General features: G+C 43.1%; 1 protein-coding gene across 1 annotated transcript in view; it reads right to left on the reverse strand.

Annotated features, from left to right (window-relative positions):
- arap3 (ArfGAP with RhoGAP domain, ankyrin repeat and PH domain 3) overlaps positions 1-15,987 on the reverse strand; it is a 342,751-nt gene that overhangs the window by 33,709 nt on the left and 293,055 nt on the right. The window contains exon 26 of the mRNA XM_043710000.1: positions 6,347-6,483. Within this exon, the coding sequence (XP_043565935.1) occupies positions 6,347-6,483 (137 nt within the window). The remainder of the gene's footprint in view (positions 1-6,346; positions 6,484-15,987) is intronic.

Consider the following 15,987-nt stretch of genomic DNA (forward strand, 5'->3'; position numbering starts at 1 on the left):
GTCCAGGTAAATTTGAGGTCGGGGTGGAAGGTGTTAGTAAAGTGGATGATCTGTTCAACCTCCTCGTGGGAGCACGCGGTAGCGTCGATACAGTCATCGATGTAGCGGAGGAAAAGGTGGGGGGTGGTGCCAGTGTAGGTTCGGAAGATGGACTGTTCCACATATCCAATGAAGAGGCAGGCATAGCTGGGGCCCATGCGGGTGCCCAAGGCTACTCCTTTGGTTTGGAGGAAGTGGGAGGATTGGAAAGAGAAGTTGTTCAGAGTGAGGACCAATTCAGTCAGTCGAAGGAGGGTGTCAGTGGAAGGGTGGGAAAGGAAGAAGTGGAGGGCTTTGAGGCCTTCGTGATGGGGGATGGAGGTGTATAGGGACTGTATTCCCAACGCCCCTCCCCCAAGTCCCTCCTCCCTACCTTTTATCTTAGCCTGCTTGGCACACCCTCCTCATTCCTGAAGAAGGGCTTATGCCTGAAACGTCGATTCTCCTGCTCCTTGGATGCTGCCTGACCTGCTGTGCTTTTCCAGCAATACATTTTTAAGCTCTACCTGTGACTCCAGTTTCAGAAAACTGTGAACCTGAACTCCAAGATCCTTCTGTTCCACTACACTCCTTAGGCCCTGCCATTCACCATGAAACTCCTATTTCGATTTGACTTTCCAAAATGCAAGACCTCACACTTATCTAGATTAAACTCCATTTGCCATTTCTTGACCCACTTCATCAGCTAATCAAGATCTTGCTGCAATTTCTGATAACCTTCCTTTCTGTCCATGATACTGCAAATTTTAGTGTCATCTGCAAACTTACTAATCCTGCCTTGTACTTTTTCATCCAAATCATTGATATAGATAACAAACAACAATGGGCCCAGCACCGACCAAGGCACTCCAGTAGTCACAGGCCTTCAGTCCAAAACGCATCCTTCCACTGTTGACCTCTGCGTCCTACCATCAAACCAATTTTGTAACCAATTTGCCAGCTTGCCCTGGATTCCATGCTATCTAACCTCCCAGAGCAGCCTAACATATGGAACCTTATCAAAGGCCTCATCAATGACCTTCCCACTGTCATAAGGTCAGAAGTGGGGATGTTCGCTGATGATTGCACAGTTTTCAGCACCATTCACGACTCCTCGGATACTGAAGCAGTCCGTGCTCAAATGTAACAAGATCTGGACAATATCAGTCTTGGGCCAATAAGTGGCCAGTAACATTCACGCCACACAAATGCCAGACAATGACCATCACCATTAAGAGAAACTCTAACCACCACTCCTTAACGGTATTTATACCATTGAATCCCCCACTGTCAATATCCTTGGGGTTACCATTGACCAGAAACTAAACTGGACTCACAACATAAATACAGTGGCTACAAGAGCAGGTCAGAGACTAAGGATACTGTTGCAAGTAACTCACCTCCTGACACCCCAATGTCTATTCATCATCTACAAGGCATAAGCCAGGAGTGTGATGGAAACTCCCCACTTGTCAGCACGAATGCAGTTCCAACAAGACTCAAGAAGCTTGACAACATCCAGGACAAAGCAACCCACTTGATCGGCACCACATCTACAAACATTCAATCCCTCCACCACTGGTGCTCAGTAGCAGCAGTGTGTACTACCTACAAGATGCAGTGTAGAAATTCACCAAATATCCTTAAACAATCTTCCAAACCCACGACCACTGACATCTAGAAAGACAAAGGGCAGCAGGTACTTGGGAACACCAACACTTGCAAATTTCCCACCAGCCACACACCACCCTGACTTGGAAATATAATGAATATGACACAGGCCCCTGAAGAAGGGCCTGTGCCCGAAACGTCGAATCTCCTGTTCCCTGGATGCTGCCTGACCTGCTGTGCTGTTCCAGCAATAAAGTTTCAACTTTGATCTCCAGCATCTGCAGACCTTACTTTCTCCTTGGAAATATAATGCCATTGCTTCACAGTCGTTGGGTCAAAATCCTGGAATTCCCTCCCTATTGGCATTGTGGGTCAACCCACAGCAAGTGAATGGCAGTTATTCAAGAAGGCATCTCACCACCATGTTCTCAAAGGCAAATACGGATGGGCTATCAATACTGGCCAGCCAGCAATGGCTAAGTCCCACAAATTAATTTTAAAAACTGCCCTGCCCCAGTCAACCTTCTTGGATACTTCATCAAAGAACTCTAACAAATTTGTGAGACATGATCTCCCACTCACAAAGTCATGCTAACTACTCATAATCAAACCCTGTCTTTCCAAATGCATGTATATCTTATCTTTCAGAATCTTCTCAAGTAACTTACCCAGAGATGTTCAGCTTACTAATGTATAATTTCCCTAAATTCTTTCACTGGAAGTTCTATTTTGCAGATTACACTCCACTGGGAAAAGGACTCCATTAAAATAAATACTACTTTGTGACAGCTTGGCAGTTCCAAGAGGCTTATGCACCTTTTTCTCTAATGTCAATATTTCAAGTGTCCTGATGCTCCCTCCCAGCGTTTGTGACTCATCTCCTTCAAAGAGTACATGACCCCTCCCAAGGTCTCCAAAGATGTCTCAGGACCATCACCATATGGATACCTTGTCTCTCCAAATAGGTAGCCTGGTTATCAAACAAATTCACAAAGTTCAGTCTAACATGTAAACATTGGGTTCCATAACACAGCAATGCCAAACTCCTGTTTTGGTGAAGCACCTGGTCAATTACATAAACAGGTAAAAATGTATCATGCAAAAAACAGCCTGAACCCAATCCCATTCACATAAGCTATTGAAGGGTTGTGTTTGGGTACAGAGCTTGCATTATCACGCCACTTCCATCATTCCAGGGAAATATTGGGTCCATGTGTACAGAGCAGTTGCTGACATCAAACTGCTGTACTGTAGGGGGACCTGGGCTCTGCATCGGTGATATATAAGATCTTTAAAAAAATTCCACCAGCAATAGCTTCTCCACATTAACTAGATTCAATGGGAAGATCATCAAATTAACGCTAGCCTCCTTCTTCAAGCCAGGTCCAAGATCATTCAGGTAAAACACATGCAAACTTAATCAGGGTGACTAAGTTGGGCACTGGTCAATACCCAGGAATTGAGAGGTCCGGGAACAAAATCCTCCTTACTAACATCTGGGGGAGAGCTGTCTCACAGATGAGTCAAACAATATCCTGGCATAGTTATACTCATGGAATCACACCTTAAGACAACGTACCAGACATCACCATCACCATCCTTTGAAATATCTTTTCCCAGTTGTTGGACAAATCCAGTATAGGTGACAGCACAGTGGTAAACAGATGGAAGGAGTTGCCCTGGAAGTCCTCAATATTAACTCTGGACCCAAGAACTCTTATGGTTTCAGGTGAAACATGGGCAAGGGAACTTCCTGCTGATTACCAAGTACCATCCTCCCTCAGCTGATGAATCAGTACTCCTCTATGTTGAACAACACTGAGGTTAGCTAAGGTACAAAAGCAATCAAAAAGGTAAAGAAAGGTGGATTTCAATATCTGTTGGGGGAGGGGTGTGAGGGCTATGACTGTCTATGAGAATGTGTGTGTGCGTGTGAGGGTGAGTGTAAAGGAGCACAAGACTGTGAGAGGGTGCATGTGTAAGTGTGGGAGTGAATGTGTGAGCATATGAGAGGGTCTGTGTGAATGTAGGAGTCTGTAGGAGTGTGTGTGTGTGCGTATAGTGCAATGGAGTCACCTGTAGTGTGACAAGAACCCAAGGTCCTGGTTGAGTTCATCTCCCATTACACTCATTACCCCCCCCACCCCCCACACACACACACACATACATATAAGTTTGTGGGGTGAAATTGTACTTGCAGAATAACATTCTACTTTGCTCAAAAACTGCATGAATCCATGTAAAATTCTGTAAATATATTTTTTAGATTAGAATCAGTCTGACCATTGTCTCATACAGGGTAGCTCACACCTGGGCCCACATGACACCAATTGCTAAAGTTCACTTGAGAACGTAACTTTTAAATGTTCTGCGGTTTGCATATGAAAAAACTGAAACCAACATGTTCATTCAAAAAGATGAGAGACTTAACAAACAATTTTTTCAATATATAATTTCAGTTACATCACACTGTAAACTTTTGCAATAAATTCTGTGTCTTACAATCTTATACTCCACAAGCACCCGATGAAGGAGCAGCACTGCTGGATTATAACCCGGCATTATGTGATTTTTAATCTTGCACACCTATCATCAGGACTGCGGAGGGGGAAGGGGGCTATGGAATAAATAGAGGGAGTGGGGTGGAGTGAGCGAAAGGTATGTGGGATGATGCATCCCACATGTTGAATCCCCTCTTCTCTGATGTAGCTTGACATGAATATAGAACATAGAACATTACAGCGCAGTACAGGCCCTTCGGCCCTCGATGTTGCGCCGACCTGTCATACCAATCTGAAGCCCATCTAACCTACACTATTCCATGTACGTCCATATGCTTGTCCGATGACAACTTAAATGTACTTAAAGTTGGCGAATCTACTACCGTTGCAGGCAAAGCCTCCTGTACCCTTACTACTCTCTGAGTAAAGAAACTACCTCTGACATCTGTCCTATATCTATCATCCCTCAATTTAAAGCTATGCCCCCTCGTGCTCGCTGTCACCATACTTGGAAAAAGGCTCTCCCTGTCCACCCTATCAAACCCTCTGATTATCTTATATGTCTCTATTAAGTCACCTCTCAACCTTCTTCTCTCCAATGAAAACAGCCTCAAGTCCCTCAGCCTTTCCTCATAAGACCTGTGCTTTCTCCAGCTCCACACTTTATTGAGCCTGGTGAAGTTACCAAACAGGATTACTTGCATGCCAACAACATAATCGCCAACACAGAGAGAACTAAGACATCCCACAATCAAAGGATCAAATTTAAGTTCTGCAGTCCTGCCAGATCTTGTCATAAATGGTGGTGGATGTTTAAACAACTCACTGAAGGAGGAAGCTCCACAAATATCACCATCCTCGATGATGCAAGAGCCTAATAAATCAGTGCAAAAAACAAGGCTGAAGCTTTCGCAGCAATCTTCCACCAGAAGTACTGGATCCACCTCAGCCTTCTCCAGAGATCCCCAGCATCACAGATACCAGTCTTCAGCCAATTTGATTTGCTCATGTGATATCAAGAAACAGGTGGAGGCAATAGATGCAACAAAGGATATAAACCCTGATAACATTCCAGCAATAGAACTGAAGACTAGTGCTCCAGTACTTGCCACCTCCTCGCTAAGCTCTTCCAGTATAGTTACAAGGCTGGTATCTGCCCGACCATGTGGAAAATTGCTCAAATATATTCTATACATAAAAAGCAGGTCAAATTCAACCTGGATAATTACCACCCCATCAGTCCACTCTTGATCATCAGTGAAGTGATAGAAAATACCACCAACAGTGCTATCAAGCAGCACCTGCTCAGCAATAATCTGCTCACCGATAGCTGGTTTGCATTCTGCCAGAGCCACTTATCTTCTGATCTCATTACAGCTTTGGTTTGAACATGGACACAAGAGCTGAATTCCAGAGGTGAGATGAGAGACACAGCACTTGACATCAAGACTGCATTTGACTGAGTATTGCATCGAGGTGTCCAAGCAAAATTGGAATCAATGGGTATTGGGGGAAAACTCTTTGCTGATTGGAGCCACAGTTGGCACATTGCAGATGGTTGTAGTTGTTGAAGGTCAGTCAACTCAACTCCAGGACACTTCTGCAGGAGCTCTTCAGGGTTGTTGCCTCGGCTCAGCCATCTTCAGCTGCTTCATCAATGACCTTCCTTCTTTCAGAAGGTCAACAGTGGGTATGTTCGTCAATGATTGCACAATTTTTAGCACTGTTTGCAACTCCGCATATTCAGAGGTAGTCCGTTTTCAAACACAACAAGATCTGGACAATATCCATGTTTGGGCTGACAAGTGGCAAGTGACATTCACGCCACACAAGTGACAGACAAAGAGTGGACTAATGGGGCAGAAATTGGCTCAGTTGGATTGTCCTGCTTTCTGTGCACAGGACATTCTTGGGTGATTTATCTCATTGTTGAGTAGATGCCAGTGTTATAGCTGTCCAAGAATAACTTGGTTAGGTGTCAGTCTGAAGCAAATCCAGCATAAATCAATGCCCAGTGAAAGGAGATTGGTAAGTATATAGAACTTTCAGAAATCATGAGTTGAGAATTCAGATAATTCCTGATATTCCTCCTCCAGATAAACACAATGAGCAAATGAATGATACCAATTAATTTTATTCTCATCACAGGCTCCGTGTAATAATAAAACCAATGTGTTATTATTCGCAGAGGTCAAAAAGAATGCTCAATAGGTTACCTTTTTATCCTTAAAAAGAAGCAGCTTACGGTCTCGTAAAACAAAATACCGCTCCTGAAACTTGTTTCCAGACAGAAGTTTTGGTGGCTCTTCTCGACACTTCAACATCCCACACTTTGGAGCTTCACTTTTAATTGCTGTAAAAACATTGAAAAAGGAATAAAACAGACATTGTGTTCCTTGCATAATAACTGTGCTCCCACATTAGATTAAATCACCAAATTATGGAAGACAGTGCTTTGTTCTGTGTTTGGGACATAACTCTTATTACAACTGATTGGAGGAGTGGGAGAAAGTGAGAACTGCAGATTTTGGAGATCAGAGTCGAGACTGTGGTGCTGGAAAAGCACAGCAGGTCAGGCAGCATCCGAGGCGCTGGACAGTTGATGTTTCAGACATAAGCCCTTCATCAGGAATTGGAGGAATGCACTGGAGGTCAAGCCCCACTATTCCACATGTTGTACCAAAATGTAAACATTTTATCTCATCATCAAAATGATCAATTTGTTACACTTTATATTGAACAAAAGTGAACCTTCATTAAATTTCTTTAATAAACTCAAGAATTAACTCTTTCTAATAAGAACAAACTTATTGTTTTAGCAAGTATCAAAACAGGGGGTTCTGGTCAGCGAAATTTTATCAAAATTTTTCCAATTATTTCACTGAGCAGGAAATAGTTTTGAGCTGGTTTTGCTTTAAGAATTTGTCCCTTAATAACAGACAGAGTGAGAGACTTAGCATTGCTTTCTATGCAAGTCTCTCCATAACTGACACGTTAAGTTTTGCACTGTATAAACAGCTTTAATTCAGAATTTGTTTCTAGGCAATGTTTAGTACAGACTCGAAAGATTTTTCCAAGCTTGTTTTTCATCTGTCAAGCCAGAAATCTTTTCTTATCTCTTCTTAAAAAGTTTGCTAAAGTCACTTGACTTGACAGTGGGTAAACTACCCTCTCAGAGAGATCTGGGAGCTCAGGTCCATTGTACCCTGAAGGTTGCTGCACAAGTGGATAGAGTGGTCAAGAAGACATATGGTATGCTTGCCTTCATCGGACAGGATATTGAGTATAAGAGCTGGCAGGTCATGTTAAAATGGTACACAATGTTGGTTTGGTCGCATTTAGAATACTGTGTACAGTTCTGGTCACCACATTACCAAAAGGATGTGGACGCTTTGGAAAGGGTGCAGAGAAGGTTTACAAGGATTTTGCCTGGTATGGAAGGTGTTAACTATGAAGAGAGTTTCAGTAGGTTAGGTTTGTTTTCATTAGAAAAAAGGAGATTGAGGGGGGACCTGATTGAGGTCTACAAAATCATGAAGGGTATAGACAGGTTAGATAGAGATAAGATTTTTCCCAAGAGTGAAGGATTCAGTAACAAGAGGTCACGCTTTCAAGATGAGACGAAAGAAGTTTAAGGGGGATACACTCGGCAAGTACTTTACACAGAGGTGGTAAGTGCCTGGAACACATTGCCAACAGAGGTGGTAGGGGCAGACATGGTAGATTCGGTTAAGATGCGTCTGCACAGATGCATGAGTAGGTGGGAAGCAGAGGGATAAAGATGTTTAGGAATTGGGTGACAGGTTTAGACAGTAGATTTGGATCGGCTCAGGCTTGGAGGGCCGAAGGGCCCTTTCCTGGGCTGTAAATTTTCTCCGTTCTTTGTTCATTGCTCTTTGAGCTTCAAGCTCATTGTATCCAAGAAATCACACATGATGAATCCATTTTAACCCAGTAATGACCAGTTTTTTATTAACCAAAAGATATATGTATTTTTCACATTTTTTTAATCTTACAAAGTGATGATATTAGAGAGATGGAAATTATTGGAAGAATGCATTATTTATAATTTCATTGCAACACACTGTCTTTATATGAATTGATAGTTTCTGCTCTCTTCCAGCTCTCTCTACCCAATCATTGAAATTGTTACTGTAAGTTTTTAAAAGTTATTTGAGCCAGCATTTATTGCCTATCATTGAATGTCTGTGAAGAAGTGTTCATGAGAGTGAAGGAACAGCAATGTAAATCCAAATCAGGATGGTGTGTGAGTTGGAAGGGAACTTTCAGGTGGCTGTGTTTCTGCTATCCTTGTACTTCTGGGTTGCGGATCTTAAAGGTACTGTCAGAGGAGCCTGAGTGATTTGTTGCATACCATAATGTACATGGCACACACTACTGCTGCTGTGACTTAGTGTTGGAGGTAGTGGATGTGGAAGGTGTTAGATGGGGTACCAATGAAGAGGGTTGCTTTATCCTGGATACTGTCAAGAATGTTATCCTTTACTGTGAAGGCTAAAGATCACAGAAGACCAGGTTATAGTCCAACAGGCTTATTTGGAAGTACAAACTTTTGGATCGTGAAAATACTGTGGATGTGGGAGATCTGCACAAGTCTGGCAATATCAATGGAATGAAACAAAGTGAACATTTCGAGTCTAATGAATCTTCTTCAGAACTGATTGGGGTTGGAAAATGATGGTTATTATGCTGGGTGAGGACACCTAGAGAAAAAGACAAAGGGAGGGCTGATGGTAGTAAAGGAGCTCATGAAATGCAAATTGGAGGGTAATGTTGGTGTGAATAAGAGAAAAATAGATCAGCTCCACTGTTGGCAAACAGAACGTGATGAGGAGGAGGTAATCAAAATGTGCTTTTTTTTTATTATTCACTGGATGAGGGCACCATTGGCTAGTCCAGTATTTATTGCCCATCCCTAATTGTTAAGAGTCAGCCACATTGCTGTGGGTCTGGAGTAACATGGAAGCCAGACCAGGTAAGAATGGCAGTTTCCTCACCTAAAGGACTTTAATGAACCTAATAATCAACAATGGATTCATAGTTATCATTAATTCCAGGTAATTATTGAATTCAAATTCCACCATCTGCTATAGTGGGATTCAACCCAGCTCCCCAGAACATTACTGAAAATGTGTTGCTGGAAAAGCGCAGCAGGTCAGGCAGCATCCAAGGAACAGGAGAATCGACGTTTCGGGCGTAAGCCCTTCTACAGGAATGGCTTATGCCCGAAACGTCGATTCTCCTGTTCCCTGGATGCTGCCTGACCTGCTGCGCTTTTCCAGCAACACATTTTCAGCTCTGATCTCCAGCATCTGCAGACCTCACTTTCTCCCCAGAACATTACCTGAGTCTCTGGATTAACAGTGATCATCACCTCCACTGGACTGTGCTTACATTGAGTCTGGGGGCAAGATGGCCACAAGGGAAGAGGTTGCTTTTAACTTCACTTTATTGTGACCAGCTAAGGAGGTGGATGCATAAGGAACCAGTGCATTCCTCCTCATCCTTGAGCCTAATGCATTAGGTGTCATGTCTGCTACACCAAGCTTGATCCACTTGTGAATCAATTCTGCCTCTAATTCTGTCAAAATATAATTTAAGGGGTCTTGTGGAGCAATGGTAGCATCCTGACCTCTGAGCCTGGGCTGGGTTCCATCTGCTCCAGGGCTGTGCCATAATACAACATTTCTAAATAGATTGATTGGAAGGTGTCTAAGAACAACATCCTGGTACAGTATCTGTCCTGCCGCATGTGTTTTAAGTCATGGCTAACTCTTATCCACTCACTAGATTTATTCCCAGAGTTCCCAGGTCCCTCACTGTCCCTAAATACTAATGAGTCTTCAGAAAAAAATGTATCTGTTCTTACAGAGTGTGAGAGTTACTTCAGTTGCTGATTTCAATGATGGCTTTTGCCTTTTCCACTGTGACCATGCTTTTTTGTGTGCTTCATATCTAACCCTAGACTATAAGGGCAAGGGGGTGTGATGGATGGCAGGGATGGGAAGAGAAGGGAGAAAAGCCGCAGATACAGTCAGGTAGATGGGTTAACTCCAGGAAAGGTAGAAGAGGTAGGCAGGTAGTGCAGGAGTCTCTGTGACTATTCCATGTGTGCTGTTTTGGAAAATGTAGGGGGTGATGGACTCTCAGGGGAATGTTGCACGAACAGCCAAGTTTCTGGTATCAAGATAGGCTCTAATGTAATGAGGGATATGGCGGATTCCAAGTAATCAATTGTGTTAGGGGACTCTCTAGTCAGAGGCACAGACAGACGTTTCTTGGGCCAGCAGCAAAAAATCAGAATGGTATGCTACCTTCCTGGTGCCAGGATCAAGGATATCTCAGAGAGGGTGCAGAATGTTCTCAAACAGGAGAGGGACCAGTGGGCGGTCATTGTACACGTTGGAGCCAATGATATAGGAAGGGAAAAGGAATGGAATCTGAAGGGAGAATATAGAAAGTTAGGCAGGAATTTAAAAAGGATGCCTTCATGAGTAGTAATATTTGGATTAATCCCGGTGTTCTGATCTAGTGAGAGTAGGAATAGAAGGATAGAGCAGATGAATGCGCGGCTGAGGAGCTGGTGCATGGGAGAAGGGTTCGCATTTTTGGATCGTTGGAATCTCTTTTGGGGTAGAAGTGACCTGTACAAGAAGGAAGGTTTGCACCTGAATTGGAAGGTAACTAATATACTGGCAGGGAGATTTGCTAAAGCTACTTGGGAGGATTTAAATTGCTTAGAAGAGAGGGATGGGACCCAGGGAGATGGTGAGGAAAGAGATCAATCTGAGATTGGTACAGTTGGGAAAAGAAGCGAGTCAAACAGTCAGAGCAGGCAGGGTCAAAGCAGAGAACAAGGCAGGACTGATCAATTAAACTGCAATTATTTCAATGCAAGAGACCTAACAAGGAAGGCAGATGATCTCAGGGCATAATTAGGAACATGGGGGAGTGGGATATCACAGCAATGACAGAAACTTGGTAGCTTAATGATACAGGATACAAATGTAATTGGAAGGGTAGAAAGGGGAACAAGAGAGGAGGGGTGTGGTATTTCTGATAAGGGATAGCATTACAGTTGGACATAGGGAGGATATTCCTGGGAATATATCCAGGGAAGTTATTTGGGTGGAACTGAGAAATAGGAAAGGGGTTAATCACCTTATTGGGATTATATGATAGACCACCCACTAATAGTCAACAGGAAATTGAGAAACAAATTTGTAAGGAGATTTCAGTTATCTGTAAGAATAATAAGGGTGGTTATGGTAGGGGATTTTAATTTTCCAAACGTAGACTGGGACTGTCATTGTGTTAAGGGTTTAGATGGAGAGGAATTTGTTCAGTGAGTACAAGAAAATTTTCTGATTCAGTATGTGGATTTACCGACTAGGGAAGATGCAAAAGTTAACCTACTCTTGGGAAGGGCAGGTGCCTGAGTACTTTGGGGCCAGTGACCATAATTCTCTAAGTTTTAAAATAGTGATGGAAAAGGACAGACCAAATCAAAAAGTTGAAGTTCTAAATTGGAGGAAGGCTAATTTTGACGGTAAGAGGCAAGAACTTTCAAAAGTTGATTGGGAACAGATGTTCGCAGGTAAAGGGACGGCTGGAAAATGGGAAGCCTTCAGAACTGAAATAACGGGAGTCCAGAGACATTCTTTTCCTGTTAGGGTGAAAGAAAAGGCTGATAGGTGGAGGGAATGCTGAATGCCGTGAGATATTGAGGTTTCAGTCAAGAAAAAAAAAGAAGCATATGTCAGGTATAGACAGCAGAGATCGAATGAATCCTTAGAAGAGTATAAAGTCACAGAGTGATGGTAGATGGTAAATATTCAGCCTGGAGCCCAGTTACAAGTGGAGTTCCGCAGGGATCAGTTCTGGGTCCTCTGCTGTTCGTAATTTTTATTAATGACTTAGATGAGGGAGTCGAAGGGTGGGTCAGTAAATTTGTAGATGATACGAAGATTGGTGGAGTTGTGGATAGTGAGGAGGGCTCTTGTCGGCTGCAAAGGGACTTGGATATGATGCAGAGCTGGACTGAGGAGTGGCAGATGGAGTTCAACCCTGCCAAGTGTGAGGTTGACCATTTTGGAAAGACAAATAAGAATGCAGAATACAGGGTTAACGGTAGGGTTCTTAGTGAGGTATCTTGGGGTCTATGTTCATAGGTCTTTGAAAGTTGCCACTCAGGTGAATAGAGCTTGTAAGAAGGCCTATGGTGTATTAGCGTTCATTAGAAGAGGGATTGAATTCAAGAGTCGTGAAGTGATATTACAGATGTACGGGACTTGGTTAGGCCACATTTGGAGTTGTGTGCAGTTCTGGTCGTGAAGGGTGGAAGGTATAGGGGAGATGTCAGGGGTGGGTTCTTTACCCAGAGAGTGGTCAGGGCATGGAATGCGCTGCCTGTGGGAGTGGTAGAGTCAGAATCTTTGGTGACCTTTAAGCGGCAATTGGATAGGTACATGGATGGGTGCTTAAGCTAGGACAAATGTTCGGCACAACATCGTGGGCCGAAGGGCCTGTTCTGTGCTGTATTGTTCTATGTTCTATAAAGGCACTAGGAGTATACTTAAGAGGGAAATCAGGAGGGCAAAAAGAGGACATGAGATAACTTTGGCAAATATGGTTAAGGACAATCCAAAATGTTTTTATAAATACATTAAGGACAAAATGGTAACTAGGGAGTGCATAGGGCCCCTCAAAGATCAGCAAGGCAGCCTATATGTGGAGCCGCAGAAGATGGGAGAGATATTAAACGAGTATTTTGCATCAGTGTTTACTGCAGAGAAGGACGTGGAAAATATAGAATAGAGGGAAATAGATAGCAACATCTTGAAAAATGTCCATATTATAGAGGAGGTAGTGCTGGATGTCTTGAAACTCATTAAAGTGGATAAAGCCCCAGGACCTGATCAGGTGTACCCTAGACTTCTGTGGGAAGCTAGGGAAGTGATTGCTGAGCCCCTTGCTGAGATATTTGTATCATCGATAGTCACTGGTGAGGTGCCAGAAGACTGGAAGTTGGCTAACATGGTGTCACTATTTAAGAAAGGTGGTAAGGAAAACCCAGGGAACTTTAGACCGGTGATCCTGATGTTGGTGGTGGGCAAGTTGTTGGAGGGAATCCTAAGGGACAGGATTTACATATATTTGGAAAGGCAAGGACTGATTAGGGATAGTCAACATGGCTTTATGCATGGAAAATCATGTCTCACTAACATGATTGAGTTTTTTGAAGAAGTAACAAAGAGGATTAATGAGGGCAGAGCAGTGGACATGATCTGTATGGAGTTCAATAAGGCATTCAATGAGGTTCCCATGAGATACTAATTAGCAAGGTTAGATCACATGGCATACAGGGAGAGTTAGCCATTTAGATACAGAACTAGCTGAAAGGTAGAAGATAGAGGGTGGTGGTGGAGTGTTGCTTTTCAGACTGGAGACCCGTGGCCAGTGGAGTGCCACAGGATCTGTGCTAGCTCCACTACTTTTCATCATTTATATAAATGGAGACATAGTTAATAAGTTTGCAGATGACACCAAAATTGGAGGTGTCATGGACAGCGAAGAAGGTTACCTCAGAGTACAACAAGATCTTGATCAGATGAGCCAATGGACTGAGGAGTGGCAGATGGAGTTTAATTTAGATAAATGTGAGGTGCTGCATTTTGGGAAAGCAAATCTTAGCAGCACTTAAACACTTAATGGTAAGATCTGAAAGAGTGTTGTTGAACAAAGGGGGCTTGGAATGCAGGTTCATAGCTCCTTGAAAGTGGAGTTGCAGGTAGATAGGATAGTTAAGAAGGTCTTTCGCATGCTTTCCTTTATTAGTCAGTGTATTGAGTATAGCAGTTGGAAGGTCATGCTGAGGCTGTATTGGACATTGTATCGGCTACTTTTGGAATATTGTGCGCAATTCTGGTCTCCTTCCTATTGGTAGGATATTGTAAAACTTGAAAGCATTCAGAAAAGTTTTACAAAGGTGTTGCCAGGATTGGAGGATTTGAGCTATAGGGAGATACTGAATAGGCTGGGGCCGTTTTCCCTGGACCGTTGGAGGCTTAGGGGTGACCTTATAGAGGTTTATAAAATCATGAGGCGCATGAATAGAATAAATAGATAAAGTCTTTTCTCCGGAGTGGGGGAGTCCAGAGCTAGAGATGATAGGTTTAGGGTGAGAGGGGAAAGATATAAAAGGGATCTTGGGGCAACTTCTTCATGCAGAGGGTGGTAGGTATATGGAATGAGCTTCCAGAGGAAGTGGTGCAGACTAGTATAATTGCAACATTGAAAAGGCATCTGGATGGGTATATGAATAGGAAGGGTTTTGAGGGATATGGGCCGGGTGCTGGCAAATGGGACTTGATTAGGTTAGGATATCTAGTCGACATGGACGGATTGGACCGAAGGATTTGTTTCCGTGCTGTACATCTCTATGACTCAATGACTACGAAAGTGATACTGCTGGAACCCATGGAACATTCTGGAAGAATTCTTTATGTACAGCTTGATCTGTATGTACTCAGTTTGAGCTTCTCCTGCCCCCCAGCTCTGACTGCTTAATCCTGTGACTCCTGATGGTACTTCCACTCTCAGGGGCATTTCAGAAATGCACGTCACAAGGAATAATAACTGGTACCGATTCCAAACAGATGCTACTGCTATCTCTCTGGATTATTTTATAGTGCAAATAAAAATTAAAAGTTAAGTTTGATTTTCAGGGTTCTTGAGAGCATGACAGATGCTGGTGATCATGTAAAAGTTATATCTCTCAGAATAATATTAATAAGAATTGAGGAAAATATTATTCTCTCAGAGAGTTCTGAATGTTTGGAACTCTCTTCCATGGAATTATGAAGGAACTGTCACTGAATATTTTTCAGGCAAAGCTTCTTAATTAACAAGGAAGCCAAAGCTTATCTGGATTGACAAGAAAATGGGGTTTTGGCTACAATCAGATTAGCTCTGATCTTATTGAATGTCCGAGTAGGCTAGAGGGACTGAATAGCATACTTCTGCTTCAGCTCATGATTTATATGCTCTTATGCTTATAAAGCAGTTTCACACAGCAACAAAATGAACATGAACACATTTAAGAGGACTGAACTATGCGTGGTATTTGCTGATCAATGAAATTTAAAATGAATAGAACAAAGTTTAAACTAATTTGGCAGGGGGATGGGATCCGGACTTGTAGTCCAGCAAGTAGGCTAGCTGTTTGTCAGGATGTCCAAGTGTGTGGGGAGGCTGTGAAGAAGGTAGCACTGACAGGGAATACTTGCGGACACAGAGATGGGTTCAAGTGCGTATACTTCAACGCAAGGAGTATCAGAAATAAGGTGGGTGAACTTAAGGCGTGGATAGGTACCTGGGACTACGATGTTGTGGCCATCACAGAAACGTGGATAGAAGAGGGACAGGAATGGTTGTTGGAGGTTCCTGGTTACAGATGTTTCAGTAAGATTAGGGAGGGTGGTAAAAAAGAAGGGGGGGTGGCGTTGCTAATTAGAAATGGTATAACAGCTGCAGAAAGGCAGTTCGAGGGGGATCTGCCTTTAGAGGTAGTATGGGCTGAAGGCAGAAATAGGAAAGGTGCAGTCACCTTGTTGGGTGTTTACTATAGGCCCCCAAATAGCAGCAGAGATGTGGAGAAACAGATTGGGAAACAGATTTGGAAAGGTGCAGAAGCCACAGGGTAGTAGCCATGGGCGATTTCAACTTCCCAAATATTAATTGGAAGCTCTTTAGATCAAGTAGATTGGATGGGGCGGTGTTTGTGCAGTGTGTACAGGAAGCTTTTATAACTCAGTATGTAGATTGCCCGACCAGA

This window comes from Chiloscyllium plagiosum, chromosome 20 (genome assembly GCF_004010195.1).
Source record: "Chiloscyllium plagiosum isolate BGI_BamShark_2017 chromosome 20, ASM401019v2, whole genome shotgun sequence".
NCBI classification, from domain to species: Eukaryota; Metazoa; Chordata; class Chondrichthyes; order Orectolobiformes; family Hemiscylliidae; genus Chiloscyllium; species Chiloscyllium plagiosum.